The sequence below is a fragment of the Salvelinus namaycush genome, chromosome 4 (genome assembly GCF_016432855.1).
Source record: "Salvelinus namaycush isolate Seneca chromosome 4, SaNama_1.0, whole genome shotgun sequence".
Lineage (NCBI taxonomy): Eukaryota > Metazoa > Chordata > Actinopteri > Salmoniformes > Salmonidae > Salvelinus > Salvelinus namaycush.
The window spans coordinates 42,105,654-42,128,698 of record NC_052310.1 but is presented as its reverse complement, the minus strand read 5'-3'; the positions used below and the strand labels follow the sequence as shown (position 1 = coordinate 42,128,698).

Below are 23,045 nucleotides of genomic sequence, written 5' to 3'. Positions count from 1 at the left end.
CAGTCTGCTATTACGGCCCATGAAAACCCTGTTTTGACACGGCCCCACTTCCATTGGATAAGGCTCAAAATAAACACAGGGCAATGACAACAACTTTGGTTTGCTCTAGTCGTACAATAACAATGACACAGAACAGTGAAGACGGACATTCACAACGAAACAGCCTTGCTGTTAAAAAATAATAATCATTGTATCTCTGTTTTTGTACAACAAAATAGATCCTCTGGAAGGTAACATACATGTCTGGTGTCCATTAATACTCATCGTACTCTGTCTCCATCTCTTCGTACTCTGTGTTCCCCTGTGTTGAGTATGATCGGGTTTTCATCGAGCAGTTAGAGTCCATCAAGATGGCCTGAGAAGATTACAATTGTATAGAGTCAGAATTTACCAGAAATTCCAAGACAACAAAAATTAGCCACCAATAATTTGTTATCAAGGACCAAAGTTTCAGAGACAAAATATGGCTCTCGATTGAACAAAGAGCTTTGTACTGTGGTTACATTGTAACAGTCATGTAGCTTTGATGGAAGACAACTACCAAGGCAAATTCATCCGCCTGTCTCGAGGCATACAGTGCATTCAGAAAGTATTCATTTTGTTACGTTACAGCCTTATTCTAAGATTAATTAAATTCCTTTTTTTCCCCTCCTCATTAATCTACAACCAGTACCCATGATGACAAACCAAAAACAGGTTTTTAGAAATATCACATTTACATAAGTATTCAGATCCTTTAAATCAGTACTTTGTTGAAGCACCTTTGGTAGCGATTACAGCCTCAAGTCTTCTTGGGTATGATGCTACAAGCTTGGCACACCTGTATTTGATGGGTTTCTCCCATTCTTCTCTGCAGATCCTCTCAAGCTCTGTCAGGTTGGATGGAGAGTATCGCTGCACAGCTATTTACAGGTCTCTAAAGAGAGGATAGATCGGATTCAAGTCTGGGTTCTGGCTGGGCCACTCAAGGACATAGAGACTTGTCCCAAAGCCACTCCTTCATTGTCTTGGCTGTGTGCTAAGGGTCGTTGTCCTGTTGGAACGTGAACCTTCACCCCAGTCTGAGGTCCTGATGACCCCGGAGCAAGTTTTCAACAAGGATCTCTCTATACTTTGCTCCATTCATCTTTCCCTCGATCCTGACTAGTCTCCCAGTCCGATGCTTAACCGTAGGGGTGGTGCCAGGTTTCCTCCAGACGTGACGCTTGGCATTCAGGCCAAAGAGTTCAATCTTGGTTTCATCAGACCAGAGAATCTTGTTTCTCATTGTCTGCGAGTCCTTTAGGTGCCTTTTGGCAAACTCCAAGCGGGCTGTCATGTGCCTTTTATTGAGGAGTGGCTTCCGTCTGGCCACTCTACCATAAGGCCTGATTGGTGGAGTGCTGCAGAGTTGGTTGTCCTTCTGGAAGGTTCTCCCATCTCCACAGAGGAACTCTGGAGCTCTGTCAGAGTGACCATTTGGTTCTTGGTCACCTCCCTGACCAAGGCCCTTCTCCCCCGATTGCTCAGATTGACCGGGCGGCCAGCTCTAGGAAGAGTCTTGGGGGGTTCCAAACTTCATCCATTTAAGAATGATGGAGGCCACTGTGTTCCTGGGGACCTTCAATGCTGCAAAAATGTTTTGGTACCCTTCCCCAGATCTGTGCCTCGACACAATCCTGTCTTGGAGCTCTACGGACAATCCCTTCGACCTCGTGGCTTGGTTTTTGCTCTGACATGCACTGTCAACTGTGTGACCTTAGACAGGTGTGTGCCTTTCCAAATCATGTCCTATCGATTGAATTTACCACAAGTGGGCTCCAATCAAGTTGTAGAAACATCTGAAGGATGATCAATGAAAACAGGATGCACCTGAGCTCAATTTCGAGTCTCATAGCAAAGGGGCAGAATACTTATGTAAATAAGGTATTTCTGTTTTTTATGTTTAATAAATTAGCAAAAATGTCCAGTTTTTGCTTTGTCATTATGGGGTATTGTGTGTAGATTGATTTTATATATATATACACTGCTCAAAAAAATAAAGGGAACACTTAAACAACACAATGTAACTCCAAGTCAATCACACTTCTGTGAAATCAAACTGTCCACTTAGGAAGCAACACTGATTGACAATACATTTCACATGCTGTTTTGCAAATGGAATAGACAAAAGGTGGAAATTATAGGCAATTAGCAAGACACCCCCAAAAAAGGAGTGATTCTGCAGGTGGTGATCACAGACCACTTCTCAGTTCCTATGCTTCCTGGCTGATGTTTTGGTCACTTTTGAATGCTGGCGGTGCTCTCACTCTAGTGGTAGCATGAGACGGAGTCTACAACCCACACAAGTGGCTCAGGTAGTGCAGTTCATCCAGGATGGCACATCAATGCGATCTGTGGCAAAAAGGTTTGCTGTGTCTGTCAGCGTAGTGTCCAGAGCATGGAGGCGCTACCAGGAGACAGGCCAGTACATCAGGAGACGTGGAGGAGGCCGTAGGAGGGCAACAACCCAGCAGCAGGACCGCTACCTCCGCCTTTGTGCAAGGAGGTGCACTGCCAGCGCCCTGCAAAATGACCTCCAGCAGGCCACAAATGTGCATGTGTCTGCTCAAACAGTCAGAAACAGACTCCATGAGGGTGGTATGAGGGCCCGACGTCCACAGGTGGGGGTTGTGCTTACAGCCCAACACCGTGCAGGACGTTTGGCATTTGCCAGAGAACACCAAGATTGGCAAATTCGCCACTGGCGCCCTGTGCTCTTCACAGATGAAAGCAGGTTCACACTGAGCACATGAGCACATGTGACAGACGTGACAGAGTCTGGAGACGCCGTGGAGAACGTTCTGCTGCCTGCAACATCCTCCAGCATGACCGGTTTGGCGATGGGTCAGTCATGGTGTGGGGTGGCATTTCTTTGTGGGGCCGCACAGCCCTCCATGTGCTCGCCAGAGGTAGCCTGACTGCCAATAGGTACCGAGATGAGATCCTCAGACCCCTTGTGAGACCATATGCTGACACATGCACATTTGTGGCCTGCTGGAGGTCATTTTGCAGGGCGCTGGCAGTGCACCTCCTTGCACAAAGGCGGAGGTAGCGGTCCTGCTGCTGGGTTGTTGCCCTCCTACGGCCTCCTCCACGTCTCCTGATGTACTGGCCTGTCTCCTGGTAGCGCCTCCATGCTCTGGACACTACGCTGACAGACACAGCAAACCTTTTTGCCACAGCTCGCATTGATGTGCCATCCTGGATGAACTGCACTACCTGAGCCACTTGTGTGGGTTGTAGACTCCGTCTCATGCTACCACTAGAGTGAGAGCACTGCCAGCATTCAAAAGTGACCAAAACATCAGCCAGGAAGCATAGGAACTGAGAAGTGGTCTGTGGTCACCACCTGCAGAATCACTCCTTTTTTGGGGGTGTCTTGCTAATTGCCTATAATTTCCACCTTTTGTCTATTCCATTTGCACAACAGTATGTGAAATTTATTGTCAATCAGTGTTGCTTCCTAAGTGGACAGTTTGATTTCACAGAAGTGTGATTGACTTGGAGTTACATTGTGTTGTTTAAGTGTTCCCTTTATTTTTTTGAGCAGTGTATATATATATATATATATATATATATATATATATATATATATATATATATATATATATATATAAAAAATCAATTTCATTTAATCCATTTTAGAATAAGGCTGTAATGTAACGAAATGTGAAAGTGAAGGGGTCTGAATACTTTCTGAATACACTGTAATTCTTTGATCCTTTGACCCAATATTTAGTTGCAGACGTACGCATGTGCAATTTATAAAAGCATTTCTAACTATGTACAGGTACTGTACAGTGGCTTGCAAAAGTATTCACCCCCTTGGCATTTTCCCCATTTTGTTGCCTTACAACCTGGAATTAAAATATATTTTTTCGGGGTTGGTATCATTTGATTTACACAACATGCCTACCACTTTGAAGATGCAAATTCGTTTTTTTATTGTGAAAAAAACAAGAAATAAGACAAAAAAACTGAGAACTTGAGTGTGCATAACTATTCACCCCCCCAAAGTCAATACTTTGTAGAGCCACCTTTTGCAGCAATTACAGATGCAAGTCTCTTGGGGTATGTCTCTATAAGCTTGGCACATCTAGCCACTGGGATTTTTGCCCATTCTTCAAGGAAAAACTGTTCCAGCTCCTTCAAGTTAGATGGCTTCCACTGGTGTACAAAAATCTTTAAGTCATACCACATATTCTCAATTGGATTGAGGTCTGGGCTTTGACTAGGCCATTCCAAGACATTTAAATGTTTCCCCTTAAACCACTCGAGTGTTGCTTTAGCAGTATGCTTGTGGTCATTGTCCTGCTGGAAGGTGAACCTCTGTCCCAGTCTCTAAAATAAGTTTCCCTCAAGAATTTCCCTGTATTCAGCGCCATCCATCATTCCTGCAATTCTGACCAGTTTCCCAGTCCCTGCCGATGGAAAAACATGGTGTTCTCGGGTGATGAGAGGTGTTGGGTTTGCGCCAGACATAGCGTTTTCTTTGATGGCCAAAAAGCTCAATTTTAGTCTCATCTGAACAGAGTACCTTCTTCCATATGTTTGAGGAGTCTCCCACATGCCTTTTGACAAAAGTGTTTGCTTATGTTTTCTTTAAGCAATGGATTTTTTCTGGCCACTCTTCCCTAAAGCCCAGCTATGTGGAGTGTACGGCTTAAAGTGGTCCTATGGACAGATACTCCAACCTCCGCTGTAGAGCTTTGCAGCTCCTTCAAGGTTATCTTTGGCCTCTTTGTTGACTCTCTGATTAATGCCCTCCTTGCCTGGTCTGTGAGTTTTGGTGGGCAGCCCTCTCTTGGCAGGTTTGTTGTGTTGCCCTATTCTTTCCATTTTTAATAATGGATTTAATGGTGCTCTGTGGGATGTTCAAAGTTTCGGATATTTTTTTATAACCCAACCTTGATCTGTACTTCTCCACAACTTTGTCCCTGACCTGTTTGGAGAGCTCCTTGGTCTTCATGGTGCCGCTTGCTTGGTGGTGCTGCTTGCTCTAGGGTCTTTCAGAACAGGTGCAAATATACTGAGATCGTTTAACAGATCATGTGACACTTTATTTATGCACACAGGTGGACTTTATTTAACTAATTATGTGACTTCTGAAGGTAATTGGTTGCACCAGATCTTATTTAGGGGCTTCATAGGAAAGGGGGTGAATACATATGCACGCAACACTTTTACGCATTTTATTTTTTAGAATTTTTTGAAACAAGTTTTCTTCATTTCACTTCACCAACTATTTTGTGTATGTCCATTGCATGAAATCCAAATAAAAATCAATTTAAATTACAGGTTGTAATGCAACAAAATAGGAAAAACGCCAAGGGGAATGAATACTTTTGCAAGGCACTGTAACTGACAAAATAAAGGAAACACCAAGATAAGTCTTAATAGGGCCACCACGAGCCGCCAAAACAGCTTCAATGCACCTTGGGATTGTCTGGAACACTATTGTAGGGATGCAACACCATTCTTCTATGACAAATTCCATAATTTGGTATTTTGTTGATGGTGGTGGAAAAAGCTATCTCAGACGCTGCTCCAGAATCTCCCATAAGTGTTCAATTGGGTTGAGATCTGGTGACTGACACACACACACACACCTTTTAAACCCCCTATGCTCATTTGAGACCCCTCTTTCAATGTCACTGAGATCTCTTATTCTAGCCATGGTAGCTACAATAATGGGCAACTCTGCATTTTTATATATGACACTAAGCATGATGGGATATTAATTGCTTAATTAATTTAGGAACCACACCTGTGTGGAAGCACCTGCTTTCAATATTTTGTATCCTCCTTTATTTTGGCAGTTACCTTTAGACTTACCACCATTCACCACCACCATAAGGTCCAAAAGGGGAAACTTTATATAGTTCAAACACTTTAATCAAGCTGAATACCCTGCTATCTGTTCATGTATGTGGTGTATCTGTTACAGCAAACCGTAAACATTCACACAATCTATCCACCAATCCCTCCACCCCAAGAGGCTGGAATGGAGTGAATGGCGTCGAATCATAGCTGTGTTCGAATACTCATACTAACCGCACTAACCATACTATTTGTAACGTGAATTGAGTATATAGTATGCTTATTGGTCATAGTATGGATATAGTTAGTATGCCAAAAGTTGCCGGATGTTATACTAAATTCGGAAAAATACGAAGTATACACACAGAGGACACTATTTCCGTACTTTTAGGGTCCATAATGCAATTCTTCAGAAAATGGGTGTGGCTTCACATCGTTTTCAGATTTGAAGAAAATCCGAAGTCCGACTAACTAATGACAAATGTTAAGAAAATGTTGAGCAATGTAATAAAGTAATGACTTTTCAAATAAGTTGCGTTACGTTGGCAGACAATTTGCTAGCTACACTATCCTTACGAACCGCATAGCATTACATCAGTATGTACCGGTATGTTAGCTAGTTACCTAACGTTAGTTGGATACTAATACATCAAACTTGCCAGGCAGTATATTAACTATCTGCTATCTAACTAACTACCCAACGTTTATTGACTTGATTATTCACATCATTCTTAGCTAAGCGGTATAGTCATTGTGCGTTTCAATAGACATTGTTAATTCTGGCTATCTACTCTAGCGCACAGTTGAATATGGCCGGTGTCAGTAAATGTCGGCAAAAAAAGCGTAATAAATTGTTGCCAGCAGCACAGTTACAGTCACCAACGCTCTGGATAACATGAAAACAGCCTAACCAGCTCTGCTATGGCGAGTAAAATGGTCAGAGAGAGGTGTTCTCTCATTTGTGTCTAGAAGTAGCTAGCCAGTTAGCGTGGGTGCTTGACTGCCGTTGAACGCTCGGGTCAACCCTACTCCTTACTCCTTGGCCAGAGTGTCCAGTGTGCTCTCTGAATGCTCCGACCGCTCTGAATTTACAATCTGACAACGCTCTGGATTTACAAACGCCCAGAGCGCATTCTGGCACTGCAGATTGAATTTACGAACACACCTGAAATCGTAAAATGTTTAGCTAGTCATGTGTTATGCTAACAGGCTAGCAAGAGGTTGCATAGCAACAGCATCCACTTCCGGTAGACAGGCGAAGCTCTAGTATGCTCAACTGAAACGATACTATTCGTTTACAGTATACTAGAATGAACTAATAGTATGTAGTATATACTCATTAAGTATGCAGTATACAGTATGTTAGTATGGGTATTTGAACACAGCTCATGTGTTTGATGTGTTTGATACCATTCCATTGATTCCATTCATTACTATGAGCCTGTCCTCCCCAATTAAGGTGCCACCAGTCACCATGTGCACAATCTATCCACCTATCCCTTCCCCATGTGCACAAATAAGCCATCTTCTTCTACCTACCCATACACAGCTTACTCATAGTCTAAATGTATTTAGTCTAGGGAACCAAAAGCAGGTGGAAGGTGGGGTGGGGGTGGCCAAAAGCAGTAGAATGCAATACACAGCAATGATGAGACCTGAACTGGTCAACTTAAACAGACAGCCCATTCAAAGTGTGTCTCATGATCAAAGTGTGTCTCGAGTTCCTCTCTCTCCGTTTCACCTGGTAGTATCACCTATAAAAGATGGCAATAGTTTGAGCCTGTGGGGATGGCAATGGCTAGTTCTCTCTGCATCAGATGCAGCATTACAAGTAACCAGTATTCAAACGCATACCTCTGTGTGTGTGTAGTATGTTTGTGTGTGTGTGTGTGTGTGTGCACGTGCATGTGTGTGTGTGTAGGTGTGTGCGTGCGTGCGTGCACACTTCTGTGCGTGTACGAGGTGTTCAGTGTCTCACCATTTTCTCTTCCCTCCCAGGAGGACTCCTGAGGAAGTAGCAGAGGGGAGCGAAGAGGATGTCCACGACGCCGATGATGGTCATGAGCCAGGGGAACCCAATGCTCTTCGCTATGGCGCCTCCAGCGGACGGACCTTCATCAGCAAAAGGAAGGTTAGTGAGCTTATAGAGGAGCCGGATATAGATTATTTCCCCCAAATTGACATATCGTGATGCTACTCTTATCGTGCCACACCTCAACAACAACAAAAACATACATAAGACCGTGTGACAGAAATGTTTTACTATACTATGGGACTGGGTTATTTTCAAGCATCTGATGGTAATTTACCTAAAGCAAAGCCCATACAGAAAGCCACATCAGCAATGGCGTACACAGTGCCATAGACTGACACATGTCTCAGGTCCACCAAATATCCCATGATTGGCATCATAGAGGAATCCACCATGCCTGACAAGAGACAAGACAATGAGAAGTTCAGTAATATCTTACAAACCAGATGCTAATTTCATCATCTGTTGTTTCTCTATACAATGCAATACAAATTGACTTACCAATTGCAAAACCAACACCAAAATTCGGAAGTATCAGTCCATAGATGTCCTTAGCGAAAGGGACCTATGACACGACATAGTCAAGGTAAAGAGTGGAAGAGGATTTGTATTGATCAGATGTTTACCGTGTAATCCAGAATACCATCTTTATGTGGTCTAAGGACTTGAGGAGCTTTGTTCTTGCACACACAACACAATTGCATAAGGAACTACAATGAAAATTTAATTATCTGTGTCCAGAGAATTCGCTGTTTTCTGACTGGCTTTCGAGTTGACTTCTGATTGAACTCCCCTTCCCTTTGTAGCCTCAAAATGTGATTTGGAGACTAATGAGATACAGTAGGACATTAAGACAGTAGGCCTGTTCCAATACATAGAAAATTCATCCTTACCTTCTCCCTTCTTGTATGTAACCCCTGATCTGACATGACTGGGTTGGTAAAACCCTAGGTTTCACCTACACTACATGACCAAAAGTATGTGGACCCCTGCTCGTACAACATCTCATTCCAAAATCATGGGCGTTAATATGGAGTTGGTCCCCCCTTTGCTGCTATAACAGCCTCCACTCTTATGGGACCGCTTTCCACTAGATGTCATGCTGAAACAGGAAAGGGTCTTCCCCAAACTGTTGGCACAAAGTTGCAATCACATAATTGTCTAGAATGTCATTGTATGCCTGTAGCGTTAAGATTTCCATTCAGTGAAACTAAGGGGCTTAGCCTGAACCATGAAAAACAGCCCCCAACCATTATTCCTTCTCCACCAAACTTTACAGTTGGCACTATGCATTGGGGCAGGTAGCGTTCTCCTGGCACTCAGGGCTCCCGAGTCGCAGCGGTCTATTATAAAAAAATAACAGATTCGTCCGTCAGACTGCCAGATGGTGAAGCGTGATTCATCACTCCAGAGAACTCGTTTCCACTGCTCCAGAGTCCAATGGCGGTGAGCTTTACATGACTCCAGCAGACGCTTGGCATTGCGCATGGTGATCTTAGGCTTGTGTGTGGCTGCTCGGCCATGGAAACCCATTTCATGAAGCTCCCGACAAACAGTTCTTGTGCCGGCACAAGAACTGTTTGAAACTCGGTTGTGAGTGTTGCAACCGAGGGCAGAGGATTTTTACGTGCTACACACTTCAGCACTATGCGCTCCCATTCTATGAGCTTGTGTGACTTACCACTTCGCAGCTGAGCCGTTGTTGCTCCTAGACATTTCCACTTCACAATAACAACATTTACAGGTGACCGGGGCAGCTCTAGCTGGGCAGAAATTTGACGAACTGACTTGTTGGAAAGGTGGCATCCTATGACAGTGCCACGTTAAAAGTCACTGAGCTCTTCAGTAAGGCCATTATACTGCCAATGTTAGTCGATGGAGATTGCATGGCTGTGTGATATATTTTTTTTTACACCTGTCAGTAACCAGTGTTGCTGAAATAGCCGTATCCACTAATTTGAAGGGGTGTCCACGAACCCCTGTATGTGCCTTGGAAAGTATTCAGAACCCTTCACTTTTTCCACATTTTGTTACGTTACTGCCTTATTCTAAAATTTATAAAATTGTTTTTTTCCATCATCAATCTACACACAATACCCCATAATTACAAAGCAAAAACAGGTTTTTAGAAATTTGAAATAAAAACTCATATCACATTCACATAAGTATTCAGACCCTTTGTTCAAGCACCTTTGGAAGCAATTACAGCATCAAGTCTTCTTGGGTATGACGCTACAAGCTTGACACCTGTATTTGTGGAGTTTCTTCCATTCTTCTCTGCAGATCCTCTCAAGCTCGGTCAGGTTGGATGGGGAGCATTGCTACACAGCTATTTTCAGGTCTCTCCTGAGATGTTCGATCGGGTTCAAGTCTGGGTTCTGGCTGGGCCACTCAAGGACATTCAGAGACCTGTCCCGAAGCCACTCCTGCGTTGTCTTGGCTGTGTGCTTAGGGTCGTTGTCCTGTTGGAAGGTGAACCTTCGCTGCAGTCTGAGGTCCTGATTACTCTTTGAGCAGGTTTTCATCAAGGCCCTTCTCCCTCGATTGTTCAGTATGGCCGGGTGGCCAACTCTTCCATTTAAGAATGATGGAGGCCACTGTGTTTTTGGGGACCTTCAATGCTGCAGAAATCTTTTGGTACTCTTCCCCAGATCTGTGCCTCGACACATCCTTTCTCGGAGCTCTACGGACAATTCCTTCAACCTCATCGCTTAGTTTTTGCTCCGACGTGGACTGTCAACCGTGGGACCTTATATAGACAGGTGTGTGCCTTCAAATCATGTCCAATCAATTGAATTTACCACAGGTGGACTCCAATCAAGTTGTAGAAATATCTCAAGAATGATCAATGGAAACAGGTTGCACCTGAGCTCAATATCGAGTATCATAGTAAAGGGTCTGAATACTTATGTAAATAAGGTACATTTAAAAAAAAATGTTTTTGCTTTGTCATTATGGGTTATTGTGTGCAGATTGATGAGGATTTTTTATTTATTTAATCAATTTTAGAATAAGGCTATGTAACATAACAAAATGTGGCAAAAGTGAAGGGGTCTGAATACTTTCCGAAGGCACTGTATAGTGTATACCCAATAGTGCTACCCAATATCCTTAGATGGACCCCCTGATTCTGATGATGCCACCAGGCCAAACAGGTACATTAATGTTAGCATTGTGTTGAGCTGGATGCTAAAAGCTACCTGATAAAGATGTGTCTAGTACTCACACAGAGGATGCTAACCCCCACGAGGACCATCCCGATGAGAGAGCACAGCCATCTGGGAAAAGAGGAAAGAGCAGTTCAGGGTCTGCCAATGACAACAGTCAATGTCCCTCTCCCCTCCCTTCACTGTTGTATTGTATCGCAAGCCCACGAAATCTGATTTATTACAATAATAAACTTCAAATAAACGAACAGAGGAAGCAAATGGACCACAATCTGTTTTCTTTGAGACAGGATTAGGACATTTTGAGAAACAAATGTTAGATTTTTTTCAAACTTTCTAAAAGAATACTTCTATGACTACAGGCAATATTTGAGCCCTGAAACACATGTATTTTCATAAAGTGTGAGGTAAAAATCTATTGATTTAAATGTGACTGTGCACACACAACTGTGGTAAACAAACAAACGTTAGCCAAGCAGTTATAAACACACTGTCACACTGTAGACTTCAATAAACAGCAAATACCCAACCTGCCTGAGAAATCTAATTTAGAGTTGCTCAATAGCACAGGAAACAGATACGAACGCAGGAAAAGATAAGGAGACGGAAAAAACGGGAGTCATTTCCCTCCCTACCTCCCCATCTTGTGCGCGAGGACGCCAAAGATGTTAGTTCCAATAAGGTAGGAGATGCTGGCTGGCACAAAGGCAACGCCTGGCAGAGAGAAAGATAGAGAGGGAGAGACAGAGATCAGTTGAGAGAGAGATAGCAGGGCAGAGAGCGAGAGATAGCAGGGTACAGAGGGGCCAAGATAAGCAAGCACATTATCCGTCTCTATCATAGGGCTCCAGCATATCTCCTAGACACAGTAATGAGCACTCCCACTCTCCACTCGCCCGCAAATGAAACCCTAATATCCTGTCCCCTGCTTTCCCCCATGTCGCTCCATCCTCTCTCTCGTGCGAGTCCTCATAGTCAATGCCACTACTAAAAATAAGTAATAATGGCGGGAAAAGAAAAAGAGTGATTCAGTTTCACTAAAATGGGAGGTTCAATGAGGTGGAGAACGACTACAGATCAGTTTCAATGATCATCTAGATACTGTATGAAGTCTTTGTGAATACCCAGTTATACGCCACAGTGTCATAATCAAGTTATTGTGTTATGCTGTTTCCTTTTGCTGTGTTTTCAAACCTTGAGTTCAAATGAAGACCATCATTCTAAGTACATTCAGCAAGCAGAGTGGTTTCATGTGCAGCATTGTCAATAGGGGAAACAGGGTTGTCAAGAGGGGCAAAAAGGAAAAGAAATGTCAAAATACCTAGCTGCCATTTTCTTGGACACATGGTCTCCATCATCCAAATAGGCAACGCTGGCTCTAACATTGCGATGGCCATGTTTGCAAAACAAATGGATCCTGGAAAAGAGAATGTGATTGAGGATAAGTGGACCTTGGGCCTGTTATTCTCCATCTTTACACATTTTCTATGTCCCTGTCAGCCCCCAGCCCCCCCGACATAATACCCAGTATTAGGCTGCCCTGATTGAAGTGGTGGGGAGTCTCACTGACACATAGATGTCGTTTCCCCAAGCACTTCAGCATCACACATACTCCAACACACACGAGCAAATGTGCACGCACACACACACAGTCTAATCTGATGCGGAGATGACCCCTTCTAACATGCAGTGCTCGCTCCCTCTCCACACTCTTTCTGGCAATAATACTGTTCTTAACCCAGAAATCAATTGGTAGGCTCAGCGTTTGTCTTTTCCTAGTTCAGGGCAGAAATTCAACCACAGGAATACAATTTGTTCGAACATCTCAGTCAGTTCTTCTTCCACCTAGTTGCTTTTCGCTTAGTGTGACTGAAATGGGAAATGCCACAGCGGGTACTTCAGAATAAAGTAATAATATGACTAACAATAATAAATGATAAATTCTTACCTGCAGCAATGAGTATGTATGGATCTTTAATAAGGCTCCAAAGTGAGGACCCTTTCTGGCTCTGTAGAGAGAAAAGGGTCAGGAAATGTAGAGCTAAACAGTTTCATGTCAAAACTGATTAATACAAAAAGGCAGCCTCGAATAATTATGTGGTACCTAGTTACTACAGTGCTGTCTGTACCTTTACATCATTCCACAATGATGTACAGTTATGTACAGTTACTATCTGTGCTTTCAGTATGCAAAGTGTTTGTGCACACTGAAATACCACTGTTCCTCTCTATTCTGAGGGTCCCTGCTATTACAGTAATGAATAGGAAATGTCCACACAGCCATTGAGTTCACTAATGACTGGCACAGGTGTGACAATAACCTCTTGTCAGTTACTCTGACAACGTCTCTAAGCTCAATGATCATGTGTTCACATCACTGTTAGAAATCTCAGCAACAGAGATTTGTTATTTTATTTTAACTAGGCAAGTCAGTTAAGAACAAATTCTTATTTTCAATGACGGCATAGGAACAGTGGGTTAACTGCCTTGTTCAGGGGCAGAATGACAGATTTTTATCTTGTCAGCTTGGGGATTCGATCTTGCAACCTTTCGGTTACAGTGATGTACTAATAGTGAGGATTATGTCATGTCCCCTTCCCTTTTTCCCTTTTTAATATTCGTCATCCGCAACTAAACAATGTATAAGCGCCATTGGTCTGATAATCACAGCCACCATCTGATTGGGTCTCTGTCACTACCTCCTTGGTATCCGTGATGACTGATATGCATCAGCCCCATAGATCAAAGTCAGAGGGGCTGTGATAGGAATATCCATCCCAGGCACACGTCTCCTCTAACTGGGATGGTAAACCATCATACCAGAGACCTACACAGCACACAGCTCAGGCTGTCGCTCTGATATAAAAACCTGGCTGGAAGACACTTCCAAACGGATCATCACTCATGGCTGTCACTGTGAGCGGCTGAATTTCTCTGCTTATCTGTTTGCATGGCAGAAGAGTTCTGACAGAGAAAAGTGTATTTATTCAGTGTAAAATTACTTTTAATGGCCTGTGCACTATTTGTATTCCCTAAACAGTGTAAAGCACTTTAAGCATCTGGAAAGACGCTGTATGAATCCAATCAAATCACTTATAATACTCTATTGATCCCCACATTCATATCACAGTGATCTGGTGATTGTGAACACATTCTTACACAATTCCAATGAATTTACATCAATAATCCTAAAAAGAGCTGTCAAATCTATAGCCATACACTCACCTCTGGTTCCACCTTTGAGGGTTGGAGAATGAACAGTTGCAGTGCTGTTGGGAGACACAGAGGATGAACTTAGTTAGCATCCCTAACAGGTGACTCCTGATTAGAGAAAACAGAACATCTGCATTATGATCGAGAGAAACATGGCCACATTACTTACCTCCATCCAGCACAGCCAGAACAGCCAGAATGAGGAAAGGTGCCGTTTTCCCCACAAACTCATACATGACACTGCCGAATGGTGGGCCCACTGGGTGGAAGAAAGTAAAGATGGTCAAGGATTTTGGCCAACTGTTGCCTGTTACTGTAGTCTACAAAGAGCTCAAACGCATCATGAATTGTGTACATACCCAGCACGCCCATGGCCAGACCACCCAGGGCTATCCCGATGGCGTTTCCCCTCTCCTCGTCATCTGTGTACACACTGGCAAGCATCCCCATCCCTAGAAGAAGAACAGAACATGTAAGCTCTTATATACACAGGTACATTTGACCTGGCCACATCTATATAGTTGGTTAGAGCAGTCAGGGTAATATACAGTGCCTTGCAAAAGTATTCAGACCCCTTGTATTTTTTCACAGGATTAAAATGGATTTAATTGTCTTTTTCTTTTTACATACACAGTACCAGTCAAAAGTTTGGACACACCTACTTCAAGGGTTTTTCTTTATTTTTACTATTTTCTACATTGTAGAATAATAGTGAAGACATCAAAACTATGAAATATCACATACAGAATCATGTAGTAACCAAAATAGTGCTAAACAAATCTAAATATATTTTATATTTGAGATTCTTCAAAGTAGCCACCCTTTGCCTTGACGACAGCTTGCACACTCTTGGCATACTCTCAACCAGCTTCATCAGGAATGCTTTTCAACAGTCTTGAAGGAGTTCCCACATATGCTGAGCACTTGTTGGCTGCTTTTCCTTCACTCTGCGTTCCGACTCATGCCAAACCATCTCAATTGGGTTGAGGTCGGGTGATTGTGGAGGCCAGGTCATCTGATGCAGCACTCCATCACTCTCCTTCTTGGTAAAATAGACCTTACACAGCCTAGAGGTGTGTTGGGTCATTGTCCTGTTAAAAAACAAATGATAGTCCCACTAAGCCCAAACCAGATGGGATGGCGTATCGATGGGGCGTATCGATGGGGTGGTTACTTTGAAGAATCTCAAATAGAAACTATATTTTGTTTGTTTAACAGTTTTTTGGTTACTACATGATTCCATATGTGTTATTTCATAGTTTTGATGTCTTCACTATTATTCTACAATGTAGTAAAATAAAGAACCCTTGAATGAGTAGGTGGTTTTCTTTAACCTTTTTTTCTCTCCAATTGGTAGTTGTCTTGTCCCATCGCTGCAACTCCCGTACAGACTCGGGAGAGGCGAAGGTCGAGAGCCATGTGTCCTCCAAAACACGACCCCGCCAAGCTGCACTGCTTCTTGACACACTGCTCGCTTAAGCCATCCGCACCAATGTGTCAGAGGAAATACTTTCCAGCTGGTGACCGAGGTCAGCTAGCAGGCGCCCGGCCTGCCACAAGGAGTCGCTAGAGTGCGATGGGACAGGGACATCCCGGCTGGCCAAACCCTCCCCTAACCCGGACGACGCTTGGCCTCATGGGTCTCCCAGTCGCAGCCGGCTGTAACACAGCCTGAGATCGAACCCGGGTGTGTAGTGATGTTTTTAGCACTGCGATGCAGTGCCTTAGAAAGCTGCGCTACTCGGAAGGACTAATTGTAATTTTTTGTCAACAATCTACACAAAATACTCTAACGTCAATGTGGAAGAAAAAGTATAAAATGTTTAAAAACATTAATAAAAATGTAATAAATAAAATATAGTCGTTGCATAAGTATTCAGCTCCCTGAGTCCATACATGTTAGAAACACCTTGGGCTGCGATTACAGAGGTGAATCTTCTTGGGTTAGTCTCTAAGAGCTTTGCACAGCTGGATTGCGCAAGATTGACCTATTATTATTTTCTAAATTCTTCAAGCTCTGTCAAGATGTTGGTGATCATGGCTAGACAGCAATTTTCAAGTCTTGCCATAGTATTTTATGCAGATTTAAGTCAAAACTGTAACTTGGCCACTTAGGAACATACACTGTCTTCTTGGTAAGCAACTCCAGTGTAGATTTCTCTCCCAGTGTCTGGTATGAAGCAGACTTGAAGCAGGATTTGCTTTAGGATTTTGCCTGTGCTTAGCCCTGTCCCGTTTTTTTTATCCTGAAAAACTCCCCAGTATTTGCTGATGTCAAGCATACCCATACCACGATGCAGCCACCACCACGCTTGAAAATAAGAAGGCAGTTACTCAGTGATGTGTTGTATTGGATTATCCCCAAACATAAGGCTTGCATTTAGGACAAAAGGTGTATTCCTTTGTCATGTTTTTCTTGCATTATTACTTTAGTGCCTTGTTGTATACAAGATGCATGTTTTGTATATTTGTGTTCTTCTTTTCACTCTGTCATTTAGGTCATTATTGTGGAGTCACTACAATGTTGCTGATCCATCCTCAGTCCTCTCCCGTCACAGCCATTGAAACCACTTTTAAAACCACCAATGTCCTTAAGGTGACATCCCTGAGCAGTTTCATTCCTGTCCTGCAGCTCAGTTCAGAAGGACGACTGTATCTTTGAGGTGTCTGGGTGGTTTAATACATAATGCACAGCATAATTATAAATTAGACCATGCTACAAGAGATATTCAATGCCTGATTTTTATTTTTACCTATTTACCAATCACTGCCCTTTTTTTAATGAGGTTTTCGAAGTTCCCTGGTCTATGTAGTAGAATCTGTGCTTGAAATTCAATACATGACTGAGGGACTTTACAGATGTATATATGGGGGACAGAGGAAGGGTTAGTCGTTTAAAAATCATGTCATGTCCATGTAACTTTTAATGTGATTTGTTAAGCCAAATTTTACTCCTGAACTAATTTAGGCTTGCCTAAACAAAGGGGCTGACTACTATGCAACAACTATATTTGTGTTATATAATTTTGTATTAATCCTTAATTCTTCCACTTTGACATTACAGAGTATTTTGTGTATATTGTTGACAGAAAAATTACAATTACATCAATTTTAATCCCACTTTGTAACATAACAAAATGTAAATCTGAATACTTTTGCAAGGCAATGTATTTCTTTATAGCATACTACATATATTATTGTTATTATTATTATTATTATTAGTTCTTGAAACACTGCTCTTCATTTATCCCAGGGCTGCTTGCACAAAACAAATCCTCTGTGACTGTTTGAATAGACACTTACCAGCGTTACGTTAGGAGTATTGGTTGTTCCTCTTACCACAGCACCTTTCAATAACTCAACTAGAGATGTGTATAATAAATGCCTCAATGTTCAACTCGAGAGACAAAGATGCATACCAAGGTAGGCCTACTGTAATAAAAATGGTGAAGGTTCTGGAGAAACTGTATGTGCTTGCTGCTCCTGTCTCAAAGTGAAGCTAATCCTGAAAGCATCTATAAATGTCAGGGGTAATGCCAAGGACCTTACCAGCCACGGAGGAGCAGGAGGAGCCCACACCCTGCAGGGATCTGGCCAGAAACAGCAGAGTGTAGCTCGATGAGAAGGCGAACACTTGACAACAACGACAATAGAAATTCAGACAAAAAAAAACAAAAGAAAACATCAATCATGAAAAAATATAATTGAAACACGGTGTGAGATCTGGAAACAGGTGTGAATGTGGGTAATACTTACTAATGGTTGACAGGAACATAATACAGAACCCGGCAAACATGGGGATCTGGTATCCTATTCTGTAAGCACATTGAGACATCCTTTCTCAATACTCTAGAATATAATGCAATACTATATAAAACAAGACACATAACTACAGCTCATCTAACATTAGTCTAGTAGAAGTTGGGCAGAAACACTCTTTGGCCTCGTACACACTGCGTTTGACACAATGGTTGTGATACAACTGATATTTGGGTGATACACATCTGGGAGTTGGTCTGCACAAAAATTACACAATTATGGAGCGGTGTCAATGCTTTTGTAAATATGCATTGTGTGTACTTAGCGCCTTGTTCCATGTACCTGACATGCATGACTTGCCTTGTGTTGTCCTTTCTCACACGGAAGGTGACTATGGGTAAATAATAGGATTCTATTGTTTGCTTCAATCACAGAATATTGTGGTGCCCGGCTGAGACGGTAAATATTAGCCTTGATGCATTCGTCTATGACTGAGCAGTGAGCACTGCTAGAGCTCAAACCTTGACTGACTTTACCCATGTGAGCATTCCATAAGAAAATATTTCACAGTAATATCTCTGACAAATTGGTCTTTCCCGAATATGTGCGCTAACATACAGATATGTCTACAAAAGTATTGATCCTTAGTAAAATCGATATTTTGAGTAATTTCAGAATACAGTACGATGCTCAAAACAATAACTACAAGTGCTTGTAAAGCCCTACAAGCAGGGATCCATACTGAATGCATGCATTCAGAGATGCATAAATCCAACACAAACCACTAAACAGGAATTTAGCTATATGGGAACAGGCTGGATTAGATCTAACTGACATGACATTTGGTCTCAAAATAGCAATATACAAATGGCAGCGTTTGATTTTACTCCCTGTCACTTGAAAAGAGTCTGTTCCTGGTCTTTCTCCCCATGGACCTTTGACTGATTACCCAAACGCAGGCCAAGCTGAGCCACCATTTAGCTCTGGGCTAGCAGGAAGCCCTGGCAGGCACCCACACTGCATGTGGCTTCACACTGAACTCTGAAGATACACATTGGCCTAACCTGCATGCCTGCTGTCATCTCATTTTAGTGTCATTCAAAACTACTTGTCTTAATTATTAGTCAAATCAAGTCATAACTGTATGAAACAACCCCTTTATAACCACAATTAAAACATTTGTTCAACCAGGGATGCTAAAACTAAATGCTAAAACTCTTCATAAACTAGGGCAACATAAATAGACAGGTTTTACGAAACCTGAATTATAGTTGCCATGCAAGCCAGTTCACAGCTGGCATTTCATTGAAATAATCTAGAAATAAGTATGTGTAACGGAATTCGTCCTCCTCATCTGACGAGGAGTAAGAAAGGTCGGACCAATGCGCAGCGTGGTAAGTGTCCATTATATTTAATAATCCTGAACACGACAACAATACAAAAATAACAAAGTGAATAGAAAACCGAAACAGTCCCGTAATGTGAACAACACAGACACGGAAGACAACCACCCACAAAACACAACAGAAAACAGACTACCTAAATATGGTTCCCAATCAGAGACAATGACTAACACCTTCCTCTGATTGAGAACCATATCAGGCCAAACGAAAAACCCAACATAGAAACACAAAACATAGATAACCCACCCAACTCACACCCTGACCATACTAAAACAAAGAAAATACAAAAGAACTAAGGTCAGAACGTGACAGTATGAAAATAAGATAACAGATAACACACCAACCAGTGTGATCATGTCATTCACCCACCGGTTGGTGAGAGGCCCAATAAAGGGGTTGGTGATGAGCTGTACGGTGGCCTTGGAGGCAAAAAGTAGTCCCACTTTCACATTCTCATTGAGAAGCTGGTCATCTGCTTTGGGGCAGTCAGGCTCTGTGGAGTTGTGGGGTGTGAGAGCCGAGGTGGAAAGAGAGACCGCCTGCGTCTGATCCAAGGGTATGGGTGTGGAGTCCATTGGGCCCCCGCTGGTTACCCTGACAGAGTTGTCATAGAGGGACACGATGGTCTGGAAGGTTCCAGAAGGGGTGTGTGGGGAGGCCGTGGTGTGATTCTTGGCCATGTTGGCTGCTGCATCATCAACTGTGTATAGGTAGCTGGGAATGATGGGGACTACCAGGAAGAAAGGAGCAGAAAAACAGATGCTGAAAAGTGTTATATCTACTATAGTATATTCCGATATAACCTCATCATCCAAAGAAGTCTGTGTGGAATATAATTACGAATTTATTTCATATTTATTCGATTTTTGTAACGGGTAGGACATTAGGACACACTCCATTTCTTTCAAAGGTTAAGAAAAGATTGATTTGATTTAATTCATGTAGCTATAAATGTGCCAGATAACACAATGATTGGCCCCATTAAGATGGTTTTAGCTTATTATTTTCATATTATTGTTATTATCCTGCTTTTATCATATTAATTGTTATTCATACCCTTGCTGTTTATAGATTTGCCTCCAATCACGTATGAGCATATACAGCTACTCTAGAGTAATTTCTGACTGACAAATTCTGACATTCTTCCAATGCGCATCTGTATCCATTGCTCAATGGACATGTCCGGGAGACGTGTCCAGCACTGACGGCACAATCTCAAGCAAAATAACAGCATTCATGTGCACATCAATGTCATCCATAATCTATCTGATACGACTGGGAGATTCATTGGTAATGGCAATGCTGATGCTTTCATGGAAATCAAGTGAGCTGGGGACCTTGGTACCAAAAATATACAATGGGTGTAGATGGATGAATTCCATGCCCAAATAATCTGTAGCAGGCGCACCATCCCGGCCCACCATAGTTTTCATTTACTAATTACTATTCACTTGGCCACGTGAAAGGCGATATAAAGGATGACCAATTATTAACAATTAACCTCCCTGTGAAACTTTACACTAAAGGCTACATTCAGCTTTTGAAAATGCCTAAGGTTGTAATCAATTTGACACAATCTGATAACATGAATAATCGACAGAGGAAATGTTTATGGAAAAACATTGTAGCACATAGGCCGCTTTCTAATATGTTATGTTATATATATTATGGGTATATTTACATTTTAATTCACAATATGTTTGATTTATGACATATTTTATTCACTCATTCTCAACTTGGACTCAGGGGTAGACGTAACATAGTAAAAGTAAATCCGGGATGTTCCAATTATTTATTTAAATTTTATTTCACCTTTATTTAACTAGGCAAGTCAGTTAAGAACAAATTCTTATTTACAATAACGGCCTACCTTGGCCAAACCCGGACGACGCTGGGCCAATTGTGCGCCACGTTATGGGACTCCCTATCACGTCCGGATGTGATACAGCCTAGATTAGTATGATATGTTACATTTGGTATGTATGTATTCATTTGTGGATATCCATCATCCATTTCGTATGATATGTTAAGAATTGCAATTCCTACAATATGTAACGAATTTGCAAAATGTAAAATATGTTACGAATTCCAATTTGTTGTTGCTAATGTTAGCTAGGTGGCTAACACTAACATGTTAAGTAGTTGCAAAGTAGCTAAAAAGTAGTAAGTAGTTGCAATGTTGCTAATTAGTTAAAATGCTAGTTGTCTGTGATGAGATTCGAACACGCAACCTTTGGGTTGCTAGACATTCACGTTATACACTCACCCACCCTACTTTCAGTTTTGCCTTAAGTAACCTTCTATTTTATGTATCATACCACACCTAAAATATAATAAATATTTTTGTGTCCATGATTTACGTTTACTATGTTTAGTTTAGTCTATGAGACCAGGCTGTCATTCTTACTCATTGTGCTATCTAATATTGGATATTGGATGAAAACCAATGTGTATCTTATTTGAATAAAATGTAACAACTGAAGTAGCTAGTGTCTAATTTCGTATATAATTAAAAAGCTTCATGCAAGGTAAAATGATGAGCAAATCACAATGTTTTTTTTGGGGGGGGGGGGGGGGGGGGGGGGTAATAGCCAGGACGGAATAACTTTTGTTCCACACCAAAAATTATAATTGAACTACTCTAAACAAAAAGGGGAATACAACCTTCTTACAAGTGAAACAACAAAACATTGCATGGTTGAAAAGAATATCTGTCAGTTGTCCACATTGTTGATGGGTTAGTTTGGCAGGCAACAGACTCGAATTGTCCTTTAGAAAGGCATTGATACGTTTCAATGGGGGGTGAAACAACAGTTGACACAACAGTAACAGGTGTGAAAATAATTTTTCCAAAGTTGTACCTACCGACCACCGTTAGAAGCATATTATCCAGCAGCAAGGCGATGAAAACGATGACCAGGGTCAACTTCCTCGATTGTCTTTCCTCTCTCATCCATGACAATAAATTAAATTCTCTCAGAGTGTCTAATCTTCCCATTTTTTGAGTCCACAAAAGAGCGAGCGAAAAAAGATTTGCTCTGGGGAAATAACAAACGTTATGGACACCAGAGAGTGACAGTTCTAAAAATGTACTTTAGCACAAGAAGCCTAATGACAAATTAAGCATTCATACAAGGCTATGTAAAATGACCTGATGTAGATTGGAGAAGACTCAAATAAATCGCATATGTGTCATTAGAATGAAGCAGAAATTGGGACATCTGCTTCAATAAATCGTGACCTGTAATTTGTTAAAAGTGACATAATGGTTGAAATCTTACCTTAGATGCACATTAGCAAAAATCACTTTGCGGCTGCAAACCGTGGTGAAAGAAACGATATGTGCAGAGCGTTTTAGTTGCTTGACTGATCCTTGACGTCATGCAACTTTTATCATGAACATCCTCACCTAGAGCATAGCAGTGTCTCGAGAAGGGTGCAACTGCAGCCCGCAATTCGGGGGCGTTCCTACATATGGGCATTTTTGCATCTGCAGGAACCCCTCTTTATACTTCTATTGATCCATTTTAAGCTCTTACTCCAGTACATAGGCAGGGGTGCTCCAGTACAGTAGATGGCAGGAATGCAACATAACGTTGGATGCCATACGTTGATAAACCTCACAGGCAG

At 42.0% G+C, this 23,045-nt stretch overlaps 1 protein-coding gene across 1 annotated transcript; it reads right to left on the bottom strand.

Annotated features, from left to right (window-relative positions):
* Nucleotides 1–253: 253 nt before the first annotated feature.
* Nucleotides 254–22,413, bottom strand: LOC120045871 (synaptic vesicular amine transporter-like). The gene is made up of 15 exons (XM_038990803.1): nt 22,281–22,413; nt 19,785–20,145; nt 18,010–18,068; nt 17,803–17,886; nt 14,613–14,705; nt 14,423–14,512; nt 14,266–14,309; nt 12,989–13,049; nt 12,362–12,457; nt 11,676–11,754; nt 11,100–11,151; nt 8,375–8,438; nt 8,151–8,270; nt 7,820–7,953; nt 254–355 (listed from the first exon to the last, which is right to left on the bottom strand). Exons 1-15 carry the CDS (start codon nt 22,411–22,413, stop codon nt 254–256), a joined length of 1,572 nt encoding a protein of 523 aa, XP_038846731.1.
* Nucleotides 22,414–23,045: the final 632 nt, after the last annotated feature.